The sequence below is a fragment of the Gavia stellata genome, chromosome 13 (assembly GCF_030936135.1).
Source record: "Gavia stellata isolate bGavSte3 chromosome 13, bGavSte3.hap2, whole genome shotgun sequence".
In the NCBI taxonomy this organism is placed as follows: Eukaryota; Metazoa; Chordata; class Aves; order Gaviiformes; family Gaviidae; genus Gavia; species Gavia stellata.
In genome coordinates this window covers 14,269,935-14,284,927 of record NC_082606.1, presented here as the reverse complement: position 1 = coordinate 14,284,927, position 14,993 = coordinate 14,269,935, and the positions used below count along the sequence as shown (strand labels likewise).

At 38.0% G+C, this 14,993-nt stretch overlaps 1 protein-coding gene across 1 annotated transcript in view; it reads right to left on the bottom strand.

The window, feature by feature from the left end:
* Nucleotides 1-14,993, bottom strand: part of ADAMTSL3 (ADAMTS like 3) — a 192,842-nt gene that overhangs the window by 11,900 nt on the left and 165,949 nt on the right. The window contains exons 22-24 of the mRNA XM_059823708.1: nt 13,716-13,843; nt 13,261-13,389; nt 1,426-1,608 (exon numbers count right to left, since the gene is read on the bottom strand). Coding sequence (XP_059679691.1) covers nt 1,426-1,608; nt 13,261-13,389; nt 13,716-13,843 — 440 coding nt within the window. The remainder of the gene's footprint in view (nt 1-1,425; nt 1,609-13,260; nt 13,390-13,715; nt 13,844-14,993) is intronic.

Here is a 14,993-nt window from a genome sequence, read left to right as displayed (position 1 = left end):
GCCACTTAGTCAACATTTCTGTTTTAATGAATGTGCATAATATCTATGATTCTCCTTCGAGGATGGTTTAAATCTTTTGTTATATTCTAACATCCGTGGGCCATTTTACATTGGTTCAACATTTATCCTTAGCGTACAATGTCTGTACAAAGCATCCTGCTTGTCCGTGTAAACACTGGGACAAAAAAGTCTCCACAGAACCACAGTGAGGCCAGTCCCACACTGCTTTGTCAGTCCTTAGGAACTTTTATTAGAAAGACTGCACAGATTTTGCTCTACTGCTTGACTGCCCCAGGTCAGGCAGTAATTGCTGTAGCAAAGTCTGAAAGGCTGACATGATGCTGCTTTAGACAACACTGAGTCAGTGCAATCTGCAAGTCCTGACATCAGAAGTCCTCCCATTTCATTGGAGTTTTGCACAGCCAAAAAATGGCAAAATTTGTCCCTCTTCTATCCACTCAAGATTTATTTAAACTAATGCTGTTATGTGACCAGGAGTAGAAACGACGTTCAGACTCTTGTGAGCAATCTTTCCAGTCACGATATTATAATAATATTACTCTCTGGAACATCTGAAGTTTTGATGTAGTCCAGGAAAACTGAAACCAAGAAGGGAGCTTCAGTCTACACTCATCCTCACACAGAGACTCCTATTATGTCTTTGGTACGTCTTCCTTGGCCAACAGATCCAAACATCTATAACCTGCCCTACACATGTGTGCCTAAGAAAGAAAGCTTTGTAGCAGGACTGGCCATGTATAACTGTGTTGTACTTCGTACAGCAAAACGGCGAGAAAGTTAATCTCTAGAGCTGAATGATCCATTTATTGGAGCTATTTGCAAGGCATGATTGTATTATACAGAATTACATTATTAACCTACTTACAATAGAGTCATTTAAATGGATTTTTTCTTTACATTTTCTATTCTGAGTTAGCAGTTCATATTCAGAATTTTTTGTTTTCCATGTCCCTACATTTTATTGGCCTCTATAATTAAAAAAAAAAAACCAAACACACATACCACCTTCCCCCCAAACAGCCTTTGCTTTCATTTCACTGCATTCCCCTGCAGATTTTCTGAATAACTCAAGCTGCCCCTTTTCCCTAGATAAAAGCACTTGGAACAATGTAACATGACAGTGGATTTAGTTTTGTAATATGTCTGCTGGTTTAAGGGCTTATAGTTGTTGCCTAGAAGCGAGAAGATGTAACAGCTTTTAAAGAAGTCACAAGTCAAACCACCTGTACCTAGATCCACTATCACAGGAAACACAAAACAGACAACAGATCCCAGGGTGTCAGATGCAGTCAAAAATTCCAAGTTTATAATAAAGTGTTAAATATCTCCCCAACTATTTTATTGGTTAAACTTCATAATCGAAGTGGCTCACTTATCAGTAAGGATTTCTCATTTAGCACTTACCAGCTAAGTGGAGAACAGACGCAGCTTCAGCTTTTCCGAGAGCGTTAGTTGCTCTGCAAGTGTATGTTCCTGCATCTTCATAGGAAACATTCCTCAGAAATAAAGAGCCATTCAAAACCAAGAAAGAATTGATTTGTAGAATGTCTTTCTTCTTAAACCATGTTACATTTGGTTGAGGAACACCTTTAAAATGCAAATAATTAAAACATTTGTTGAGAGAGATAAACCATAGATTTTCTATTGCAAACTGCTACCATAACATTCAAGTATCATAAGCTCCTTTTTCATTTCACAGATAGCATAAACCAAAGTAACAACATTGCAGCAAAACAAGTACTTTTTCCACTCACAAGAAAACTTCTCAGTTGTGAGCTCTATTAATAAATTCAGCACCCCACTGAGAGTAAAGCTTAAGCACTGTAAGGCAAGCTCACAGAACAGCTTTAAAAACTTCTACCAGTCCTACAAAAGCAATGTGCTCATGTGTCTTGCTACTGAAAGACGTGAGACCATTAACCCCAGTCAGGACCAATTAACTTAAAGATCTGCAAAGCATCTTTTCATTCAACCTGCATCCCAGAATATATGAAGGAAGGAATGAATATTCAATTTCTAATTAAAAATTTAAAAAAAAAAAAAGGAGAAAGAATGAAGGAAAAAAGGATATATTTATGGATTAGATTAGAGAATATATGTGGTCAATTTCTGCCAAAAAAGCTCCTGAAAATGTCTCCAAGTAGCAGATGTCATATATACAACTAGTTACAATGCAGTGCGAAGGAAAAGGAACAGAAAGAGCTATTAACAACTAGACGAGGGGCTCAGTTGTTAAGCAATCTCATTTACCATGCTATAGAAACCCAAAGGTCTATCATCATTCCTACTGTAACGCTTGAACTCTGAGAAACTCAGCATTTGCAGATAAATTGTCATTCTAAATTTTAATCAATGAATTACTTTGGACATTTATTTTTAATTAGATGATTTTTCCACTGGCACAGTACCACCTTTGTGCGAGGATTTCTACTGTTTTATTTTCCTCAGACATTTGCCTTTAAAAAGATATTTTGCAAGTTGGCAAATCAGACACTTCATTGCTTGTGCTCTGGTTGAGCTGCTGCAGCAGAAGTGCTCTTTCAATGCTCCAAAATCCTGAATAAAGCACTGGGTAAGTCTGACATACGTGGCACAGTGACTAGCCGCAGAGGTGCACGAAAGCACAGGGCACAAGACAAGTCAGAGCAGCTCAACTGTCTTTCACCTGAACTTTGTTTTCTCTAAATATATTGATCAATGCTCACTGAAGACTACCAAAACAGGTTCTGCTATAGAAGCTGACCTGAACTGTGTGACATTTGGAAGTTTCAGCCATATTGAATGCTAATTCAGTCTCCTCTCTTCACAGATCATTGTGCAGTATTACTTTACAGATGATGTCTTCATGATGTGGAATAGCCTTTAGGAACAACTTTAACATTTCAATCACTGGCTTAGCACTTCCAATGCACACCTCAAGTTTTTCCTTTACTGTAATAGGAACCAGACATATTTTTTGGAACCTGCTATTTCACTGAAGGAAAAGGCTCTCCCCCCATTTTGTCTAGAAAGACAGTGGAGAGAAACACTCTTCTGCACAATCACAGATTTTGTTCTAGACAATTTAGCAACTGCTCAGCGCTTTTAAACTCATGAGGTTTTTACTGAATAAAACTGCATAAAACAAAGTACAGATCTGCAGAATGCACAAGGGTCCAAAGAACCAGGCTGTTTTTCAAGTTTCCAGAAGAAGCTTCATGCCACTTTGAAAAATCCTTTTGGAATTATTAGGATGAGGTCTTGTTTTAAGGGTCTTTTTTCCATTTTACCCCAGCTTTCTGGCTAAAGTATATAATTCTCAGACATATTTTTCCTTTGCAGTGTACTTTCCATGGCCATTCAGGCATATATACTTACTCTACGGATGGGCTGAGGAGGTGTTGTGAGGATGCTTAGCTGTTTTAATCTAAGGCCTAGAGGTTTGCAGCCAGACTACCCTCACTGGCACCAAAATCCTGCAGACCAATCAGAGCCAAAAATAAGCCAGAAGCAGCACAGTTGAGATGGGACTGAAGTCAAAAGATTTAAAGTCAAATTCCACAAAACACAAAAACATTTGGAAAGGTTCAAATTTAAGCTTTTAACCTGAGACTCCACCGAACTTCAGCCCAGTATCGCCCCATGATACAGTCCTCCCTCTGCTCTCACCACAGCATTCAGAAATGTACCTTATTCCTGGGATTTAACTTAAATAAAATATGTCTTTCTTCCAAACTTGGTTTGTATCCTAGAGTTTATCCCGGAAAAATTGCCATGTCTCTATTCTTCTACCCATGCCTCATTCAGAGACATGTAGAGCCTTTTAAAACCTGGACTGGAGTTCAGTTTGCAGAAGAAATCTGCAGAATAGCTTTGCCTCTCATTTTAAGTTCAAAATTGGGTATCTGTCACACACCTCAAAGTCAATTTAAGTTATCACAAATGATTTCTCTTTCTTTCTCCAAAGAGCTGTATACATTTCTCTTCAGCAGAAACAAGCAAGTAATACCACACACACACACCAGTAGATCAGACCATTTCTCAAGCAAATAATATGAATACACAAACATAAATTCTAGGTCTAAGGAGCAGAAGTGTGGACAGAGCCCTGCATGGCAGTCCAGCAACCAGTCTAACTGAAATGTACAATGACTTCATCCAAGCAATCTTAAGGGTGCTGTCACTTACAGATAAATTGGGGGGGAGAATCCATGAAAAATGGTCAGTTAAATACATAATGGAAAAAACCAACACTATTATGCATTATACATGGTTATCGCACACTGTCATTTTAAAACAGAGTTGATGTTATCTAGATACCTTCAGGGTGCATCCATAAATGTGAGCTGTTTGAGCTGAAAATAGTAGTGGGGATAATCACAACACTCCTGCATTGTATTTTACCCAAAACTACTGATAAGTAACATTTTTATCTCAGAATTAATAATTTTTATGTGAACAGTATGCTGAGTCCCTCTGAGCTGGCCTCTTCACAATCATTTTGAGGACTCTTCAAGTTTTTGCATTTCATGGTTCCTTTTCTTTCCCCAACCTTTGTATTATGTGGAAACCAATTCACTCTCTGAGAGCAAGTCTGGGAGATATTGGACCATCTGCTTAAGAGCAACTGTTAATTTGCAGTCAAGCTGCTTCTGTGTCCTTTTTCATGGGCTTTTGGTTAGGTTGCCATTAAGAGTATTCAGGCAAATCCTCAGCTTGAGTCCTGAGCTAAGGAAAAAAGGAAGATACCTTTCAGAGAAGAGTTCGGGGACCTATTACAGGCTGGAGTATAGCATGAAGGGAGGAGAGGGGGCAAGAGAGGAAAGGGGGCAGGACTCTGCACACTCTGCAATCAGGACATAGGTGTATCCTAGAAATCAGGGGCATCTAACCCTGCTTTTCAGGGGAACCCAAAACTAGCGAGCACAAATGTAATATAAAGCTTTCGGAGTTGCGCATCCAGAGAGATGCAGCAGAGAATCTGGCCAGAAAAAGGTTTTATTGTGTGGTGCTATCCCATCTGCTGATAGACACCCTATAAATGGATTAAAGAAATAAAGCAGCAGAAAAAGACATTCCTTATAGTCCAACTCCTTTGCATTCTTCGGCAAAGCAGCGTGTACATTTCAAGCTCTTCTGGACAGCTTCAGTTTATCTGTAGGTTTGTATTGCCAGTGAAAAATCCTTTTCTGCCATAACTCTCATGAGAGACACTGAGTTCTTGTACATACTGTCATTTCTGGAATTTCTATCAGGAGAAATTCTTACTGTTGGAGGATACTAAAAAACCCTATTTTTAGGTGTGCGTTTACTTTTTTTATAGTCTCTGTGCTTAACAGTGCTTTGCATAAAACCCCTTCTCATAACACAGCACATAGCACAACCCCAGCACATAGTCACCATTTACACATTTCAGGTGAAAAAGCTTCTGTCATGCAGATTTTTGATGCTTTGCCTTTAGAAACTAGACTCCGTATTTACTACTCCTGAGATAAGATTTTTCTTCCGTACTGGTATGCAGCTCTTGTGAGAAAGCAGGCAAAGTATACAATTCCCACATTCCTCATGACAAGACTCTTCACAGTAGCACTGTGAAAAGCACTGATTTTCCTACACAGAAACTGCAGTATAGAGTTCAAGCATACCATCAAAACACAAGAAAAGCACTTTTTTCCTAGGCAAATAGTTAAGGCCTAAAACCTGTGCTTTATGCTTTAGTATTCATGTACATAGAACTTTGAAAGTTTTAAGTACTGTTTTCTTATCCAAGGAGAAACTAAACCAAGCAAAAATAAGCCAATCCACAAGGTGTTGGGTGTTTCTTTCTTTTATTTTTCTTAAAGCTGACAAACTGAATGGAGCTGAAATTATACCTAAGCTTTGGGACATATTTGTAGGACTTCATGGAGGAGTTCATCCTGTGCACAAGGTTGGATTTTACTGCAGGTGCTTGACTCCCTTTTACTTAAAGTTTGATTTACATAGGGACTTTACGTGGACAAAAATAACATTCACACTGTCTTCAAGAGCCTTTTCCATTACAGGATTGTAGCAGAAGACTATTAACAGAGATGTTTAAAAGCTAATTACATTGAATTTTTAAAATATTTCCTCCTCACTGTTATAATTTTCAGCCCTCTGTTCTGACTAAAAGAAGTTTCTAATGTTGTTGTTTGTCCTTTCCCAGACAGTTTTAAAATTTGTCTTTCCTTTCTCCTTACTGTCCAAATTCAACGTCAGCTTCTTCTACAGAATGGCTGCCTTTCTGTATCTGTCAGAAGACACCAAATCATTCTGGGAATAATTTCCTAGAGCTTCTCTTCAGGAAAATAAGTGAATCTTCCAGTTTGTAATCCTGGAAGGAAGTCATTCCCTATCTACATCCAAGAAAATATTACTTTCAAGCTGAAGAATTCCTGGTTTGATCCCCAGCCAGTACAAAAAGGGGAAGAGGTAAGAGATGGCCTGTAGCCACCTTTGTTTCCTTCATACCCCACCTCCACGCAGATGCAGCTGAGGATGAGCCCAAAGGTATCGATTCATCCAAACTGCCAAAGGTTCAGAATCCCTGAGTGCAATTTAGATCCCAATGATTCAAATGGGAGATCCATCACTGACATCAGCTAGTAGCAGAATCAAACAATCATATCCTGTGGCTCCAAATCAGGAAAGCACTTAAGCATAGGATTAAATCCATCCCTATTAGGGAATGCAATTAAACACATGCTTAAAATTAAGAACGGCTGTAATTGTCCTTCATGAGCAAAGATGCATTCCTGAACTCAGGCCTTCTTAGTCTTAGAAAAACTTTAAAAACCAGAATCTTACTCTTGCAATGTATCTAAATCCTCTGATGTTAAAAATTTCTACTATAGACCTAAGTAGCTATAAAACTTTAAAATTAGTTTAATCTATTTTTCTGACCTCAAACAGGTTATTTTCCACTAGCACTGGAGCAGCTCTGATCTACTCAATGTTCCATGAAAAAAAGTAATTTTCTACCATGAGTGGCCCTGGGACAGCAAATGTTATGGAAAAAAACCTCCAGCTCTGGATGGGACTGTGAAACACATGTTTAAAAAAAGAAAAAAAAAAAAAAAGGAATCCACACTATAGGGTGCCCTTAAAATATTCAGTGTTCAAAACCAAATTTCCTCCAACCTTGAAAGCCCTATGAAATATTACACACCATAAAAATCTTGGCCTACTAACTAGTTGCTCTAAAACATTGGATATGTCTTCAGAAATTTTTCCCCCAGCTATGTAGAATCTCATAAAGTATTCTGTATTTCCCATTCAAGAGCAAGGCAGAACTGTGCTGGCACAAATCACATTTTGCTGCACTTCACTAAAAGTTTACCTAACTTTAGAGGCTAAATTCACGTGTCATCTTTCAGAGGAAATGATTCTGGGTCAGTAATATACACAATGAATGTCATCTCATTATTATTTATTCTACACTCACTAACACCTACAGTGGATTTAGCACAACTTACAGCACAATTTCTTTGATTAATACATCTTAATATTTTCTCTAGGAGAAGTCACAAACTGCCTTTCTATTCATCTGAATTATGCTTGAGCAACCAACTTGTAGCAAACCCTTAAAAGCCTAAACCATGCTGCTACTGAAATTACCTGCACGAATCTTGCCAACTTCACCAGGAATAATAGTCTTGGACAGAGAGCCAGCATGAGACATTTTGGCACTTGGTATGATCCTCCAACCTGCCCTCATTCTGCTCCATTCTCTCGCAATCTTTCAAAGTTATTACCTCTGCCTCTTCCTACCAGCCATGCAACAGCCCCTCTTCCTAGGTGGTAGCAAAATCTGGCAGGATTTAGATATACTTCCTGACATCTGGTGGCCTCCTTAGAGGGCTTCCTGAAGCAAGACCTCTTCCCATCCCACCCTTGTTACAGCTCTGTCGGGTCCTGTTTAGTTCTCTGGCTGTCAGCTCAAAGAGAACTTGATCTTTTTTCCAGATGCAGAAGTTTAAGGCTAGTATTTTTCAAAATCAGGCACTTAAAATAAGGCAACTATATTTAGGCAACTAAATAAGAGGATCTGAGTAAAGTATGAACTCAGAAATGACTGCTAGACTGAATTCTGTAGTCAACCCCCAAGAAAGACTTGGTTGGTGTGTATTTGGGCAATTCTACAATTCAGCACTGTTATCAGAGACCGTTTTGCCCAACTGGTTAGTAATTATACTTTCACTTTACTGGAGCCATGCTTTATCACCAAGGACCCAGACATTTATGGTCATAAAGTAGATACCTACTCAGGGACTTCGAAAATATAATTTTATCAGAAATTGAAGAACCACACAGGAATTGCCATTCTTAGTCAGACCTGAAGTCCATTTAACTCAGCACTTTGTATCCAATGATGGGCACCTGGGGATGTGTAGGGAAAGAGTACTAAAATCATGGCATTTATTGAATGACCCTTCCTCAATATATCTTCCTGGTGTCCAGAACCAGAAGTAGCACTTAGACTGCCATGCTTGTTTCCTCTAATATTGCTCTTCTCACTACCTTTTCTAGCACTACTATATCCCTTTCGAGATGAGATTAGCAAGTTGCAAACAGGATTCACCACAGCTTTAAGCAATGGCCAATTTATATTTTCTATTCTTTTGTCCATTCCTCTGCCAATAGTTTAGATTTGCCTTTATGGACACCATGCAGGGAGCGTGCTGCAGTTCCCACAGAACTAACCAGCATGACTCCACAGATCTTTCTCTGAGTGGCAGTCATTCAGGTACAGCCATGTGCACAAGTCTATATTTAAGGTTATTTGTTCTATATGTACATTTATTCTGCAAATATCAATTCTGGACATCCTTTGCCCTCATTTAGCTATTAAACATTATTTGTGTGATCCTGCTGCAACTATTTGCAGAGAGTTTTAGATCTGATTAATCTTTATAAATATTGATCCTTCACAGCTTTGTAACTGTTCACATTCTTTTTCAGAACTTTTATAAAAATGTTGAACATCACAAATCCCCAAACAGAGTTTTGGGGCACCCTACTGGTAAACTCGCTCCACTGTAAAATTTGACCACTTGTTCCTTCCAGTCATGTAATCTGGTACTAACCAACAAGCTAACCTCTTCTTTTACCTCTTTTATGAGAATTTGTTAAACTTTGCAAAGGGAACTTCTTTACAGCATTTTGCAAATTGAAGTAGGAAGTATCAAGGGACTACCCACATGCTTGCTGAGCATTCCAAAAACTCTAATAGATTTTTGAAATTTTACCTTTCTCTAACACAATCCATCTTAACCCTTCCTGAATGAGGAATTTGAAGGAAACCCCTGCCCCAATAAGGAAAGCTGGGAGAGAAAGGGACAAACACACACCAAAAAAAGCAATGCTGTAAAATGTTCCAATTTATGGGCTTTTTTCCCTGCAAACTCTCTTGGCTATATCTACATTAGCAAGTAGTGGAGGGCATCAGGAATATGCTTGTAAAGAGGCATAGTTGGTACCGAGGTCCCAGAACACACCCAATGAGTGTTTGGATGAGGGTTGCTTTGGACTACTAGGTGAATTGTGCCTGGAGCCTTGGACTTACTGCCCATTAGTATTTGGAAAGTAATAGGTATAGTTCCCAGGAACACCTTTCAGCTTAGTTATATCCAAAGGGATTCAGTTTTCACGTTCCCAGACTGTTGCAAGGCAGAAAGCAAAGCACAGTTAAGCTTTTGAGGTAAATCTTTCAGTTCTTCCCGCTTATCCCTGATCCAAACAAAAACTCTAATGTGGATGCAGTTATAGTAGAAAGAAGTGTAAGATCAAAAGATTTTCCTTTTATTATACTAATTATAAATAGTGTCATTCCTTCCTCATAAAATAAATCTGTACTTACCCACGTAAACCTTTTAAATCCATTACTAATATCTTTTAGAAAAACACACCAAAAATCTAAAGGAAATTAAAATCCAGAATCCTATCTATTAAACTGCTATGTTTCTTCACTGAGATGTCTTCTGAGGGGTTAAGCATAGAAGACAAAGAATAGCATCAAAGTTACATTTGGAATAGCATGGGTAAATGAAGGAACAGATGGAAAACCAAATTCTTGATTTATCTGGACCTGTTTCAAGTTCCAATACTGACAGCAAGTAGCTGGTCCATCTTTGTGAAACGTATGTGCAAAAAGATGACACTGATTCAACAGGTTTTGTGTATTTCTCACAATTTTTTTATCATCGTTATTCTTAGAGAGCCAAAATATATTCATAGGAATGAGAATTTGGATGAAGATGGAGTTTCTACTTTGAAAAGCCTCTGTGCCAAGATATTGCAGAGACGCAATCTAATGTATAAACGTCAGCCTATTTCCCTTCTACACACTCACCAGCAGGTGGCAGAGAATGCACATTTTAGACATCTTTAATTTTTTTCCCCCTCTTTTACTTCAACTAAGAACTTTCAGGGTTTCACAATAAATGGACTCTGACAGTTTTAGTTTATTTTAGTAATAATCACAAGACGATCTTTTCTGCAAATACAATAAATGTTATCCAAGAGCAATTTGGAGCAATCAGTATTGATATTTATACCATGTGTGTTGATTGAAAAGCTCTTGGCTGTAAGAATGGAATATGAACCTATCCAGAATGTTATGAATATCTTCTAGTGTGTGCTCGTGTGGGAGCTATAAAAGTGAGTTGATTATAATTAGTGGAAAACCAGTTTTGTTATAAATTATTAAGAGAAAATAAATCGATACTATTAGCTTCAGCAGTTCAGCTAGCTTTTTTCTTAATCTATTCCTTGGTATTCTTCTATTCATTAGGATATACTGCTCTTTAGCATTTCAAAGTTTTTTTCAATCTGAAGGTGTTTTTTGGAGTGTGCAAGAAAGACTTTCAAAAGGACAAAAAGAACCAAATCAGTAACAGTGGAAAAAGAACTGTAGTCAGCTGGCTAACACTGTATGTAATACAAAACTTCATGTCCTTTCCATTAAAACCATCAAACAAGAGCTGTTCTCTGTAACATGGCCTAATGAATGCAGAGCCCCTTAAGTGGAATATACTTCGTGCTCTTCAGGCGTTGAATAATTAAAGGATGTATTGTACAGCCATTAGCCAACCAGTAGAGGAAGCTGAGAAGTGTCTTTCCTTGCAACATCACCTTTCACAACTGTCTTTGTCCTATTGTTGGGTAGGCTGCTCCTACTTTCAGCTGAAGTTCTGCACTATGTCATGATATTCTCTCCTAAATGAACCATTAATTTACCATTTTGCATATGTGCATAATTTTTATGTGTTTCAGAAAGAAAAGTCCTGAATACACCTTACACTGGTAAACACAAAATGTAGAACTCAATATGCAGATTTATTTACAGAGAAAACTATGGTTTGAACAACAATAAAAAAGTATTATAGGTTATCCAGCCTATAAAAAAAACCCCTCAGACATTATTGCAGCCAAGAAATTTAAAAGTAATTTAAGAATTCTGCTAATGGCATGGCACTAATAGTCTTCACACAAACGGACAACTTATTCATTAGATGGTTCTTCTTATGAAGAACTATTTTGTGGGCTAGCAAGAGTCCCATAGATCCGATGTATCTGCTTGACATGTCTGATGAGGAGAAAAGGACTCTAGAAGACTCATATTGTCTGTTTGTAGGAACAGAACTTTTAGAGTGCATAGAAATATTAGTATTTTTTCTGATTCAAACTCTTGCTTGTCTGATAGTTCACATGATGTTTTATCAGCATTCACAACAAAGTTCTCATACTGCTACGCTGCAAATGCACATATTTTTGGGTCCCACCTATTAGACAAATGTATTACCATGAAGTGCTGTTAAACTCAGTCTTCTAAAGTCAGTGGTTTATTACTTTTCATTAAGTACAGGAGATCAGAACAACTCTGCTTACATCATTTCGTAAGTTTTTATGCTTCTAGGCTTAGTGACATTTTAAGACATGCAAGCTCTATTTTATTCACAAACAATAATACTTCCTTGGCAATGACAGGAAATAAAGCAATTAGATAAATAATTTTTTAAGTCAACACTGGTGTCTTAGCATAACTAAAGTTTGGCTCATGAATATACACAATTCTAAAGCATTTGGAAATCCACAGTCCCATGTGAAAATATTAATTTATATTTAAATTGCTAACTGCTTACCCATCCTAACAATATTAATATTAACAGTGTGACATTAACTCTCTGCTGAATTTGAGATGTAAGTCAGTTATACATAGAGTTGCCAAACTATAGTTGGAAAATATTACTTCATCAAAGAATTAGCCTTGGTACAACACTGAATAGCAGAGCCACATGTCCTAATATATGTCAGCCTGGCGCCACTATTGTATGCAGAACTATTTGCATATATATATTTCTATTGCTACTCTGGTTCAGTATCAACATGCTTTCTGATATGCAGTCCCCCAGCAATACAAATGTGAACAGCACACTGACTTCTCTGAAGTCTCTCTTTGCACTCAGTTGCAATGTTCATTGTTATTAGCACTTTCATAAATCTTCAACAAGGCACAAAAGGCTGACCTTAGCTTATTAAATATTTGACAGAATATTGCCGCTGTGAGTTAAATCTTACAATTTAAACTTAACAGATAGCAATGGTGAGATTAAAAAGAAAATATCTACCTTTCCAACAAAGGACGAGAAAATAAAATGATGCAGTGAACTGCTTAATGCATGTAGCTTCTCATTAACACTAATGCTGCTCCACAGATGTTAAGGTAGAAAATATCTATATGCTGTCATGGCTCAGCACTTTGTTTCCTTACTGCAGCTGCAGACTGATGGCTCTAAAAGGTAAGTTTACTTCACTGTCAGGTTTAAAGTTCTATTAAGCTATGGCTGGAGATTTCATTTTTGGTTTTAACAGTGGTCTAGACACATGTGCATCTCAAATAGGGATAAGGAAAGTTCTCTGATGAGCAAGTCAGCTGGCCATGCTTGCTATTGCAGCAAGATAGTCATTCACTCTGGTGGGCTTTAAGCTCTGTTGTGGAGCCTCAAGGCACTTCATGGAAAGAAAAGTACTTTTAAAGGAAAGTCTGTCTGAACATACACATGTGTGTGTAAATTAAAGTGACAGACAGAAAAGAAATAGGACTGGTGTGGGTGACATGCCTAATAGACAATCACTAATGAACAATGATTTTCTACCTTCACTGGTAATTTCTTTCAAGATGTAAGGTAAACTTCTGATTCAAACATTAGAGGGAACTTCAGTGGTATTCTTGCTTACCTTTCACTGGACATTCAACCATAATACTTGCTCCAATTCTTGCCACGATTGTACCTCCAACAACTGCCGAGAGACTGCTGGCTTCCAGATTTGTAACATTAAACACAGAGGACAAGATGACAGGAAGCTCTTTGAAATTAAAGGGATAATCAGTTTTAAAAGCTTTCTTTGACTTTTAAATATTGATCCTATATTTAAGTTCATCACGTTTGGAACAGAATTCAGTTTGCATAGCAGCAGCCAGCAGGTGGGATAAATAGAAGCAGACTCAGTTCATACCTGCTGTGGTTTTAGAGCAAGAAAACCATCGTGTTGCTGCCTGTTAAATCAGGCAGAGTTTCATGGATTCCCAACAAAAGAAATTATTTCACATTGGATGGATACTCATATATAAAAAAACCCCAAACAAACAAACAAACCCAACACATGCCCAATTCTGTGGATGCTAGTCTTACCTGCACGCAATAGCAATGATGTTTCCATATCAAAACCAAAGTCATTAACAACCAGGCATCCATATGTACCAAGTTCCTTTTGAGTAGGATTCTGAATCTGCATTTTTCCAATGGTGTCCAGGATGACCCTGCAGAATATTCAAGGAGAGACAAGGGTTACTACCCCTGGGACAAACCCAGCTGAATCTTCTTGCGAGAGTTACAGATACAGCAGCAAAACTCCTTTTTAGGAGTTTACCATTCTAGACCCGTGCATGCAGTAACAGTTCTGCCTCCTTTTTGGCAACAGAAAGGGATCGCTAAGCGATACATGCATGGAAGATTCTTCAGCCCTTTGAAGGACAGCAAGTTTGCTACTACAAACCAGAATCCCTCAGGAACAACAGCATGAATAAATCAGACTACCACAATTAAAAGTGTTAGGCTTGGCAAGAAATCCATCTCTCCAGAGCAAGCTTGGTTTTCAGCAGGATTGGGGAATTCAGAAATGTATGGTCTAATCTGTCTTCCAAATTACTGTAGGTTTGGGTGGGTTTTTTGGGATTGTTTTGTTTTGTTTTTTTAATATTATCATCATTAAAGCTAAAGTCTTCCACCAAAACCCCACAGGTGTCTTGAATACCTTGCCTGCCATCTGAGGGGCAAGATATGAGAGGGAGCATCACAGGCTGGGGAGGAGGCTGAAAACAGCACCCTGGACTTTTCCCCCTTGTTACCTTTCTCAGCAGTGACATGAGTTACGCCATACACTCATCACATCCAAAACACTGTAGCTCTGGCATTCTCCCACACTGAGTACACTTACAAAAGTAAGAGATAGACACAAACATATTAAAAATACTTGTGTCTCAACAAAACAAGCCACCTCATGCATGGCTCAAGTATGGCCTTCTTTTACAAACCCAACAGATAAACAGACCTTTTACCTCCTCACATTCTTTTTCAGATGTAATACTATTAATGTTACTGGCTTTTGAGTACACGCACATATATATGGATTTCTGTGTAAGAAACCTTACTGTCAAAACAAAGGGAAAGAGACCTAGTTTGCCAAAGTACCTCTTAAGAGCAAGAATATCAGTCTGGGCTAAAATGAAGGCAATTTATGAAAGTAGACATTAGGAATCAAGCAGATACTTGTGAATAAAAAAAACGCCATTATGTCCAAAAATGAAAGTATCACTTGCAACAAATTAATGGGAAATTATATATATTTCACAAAATAAACATAACTGGTGGAAGCTACATGGTTCCAAAAAAACTTGCACTTTTAAAAAT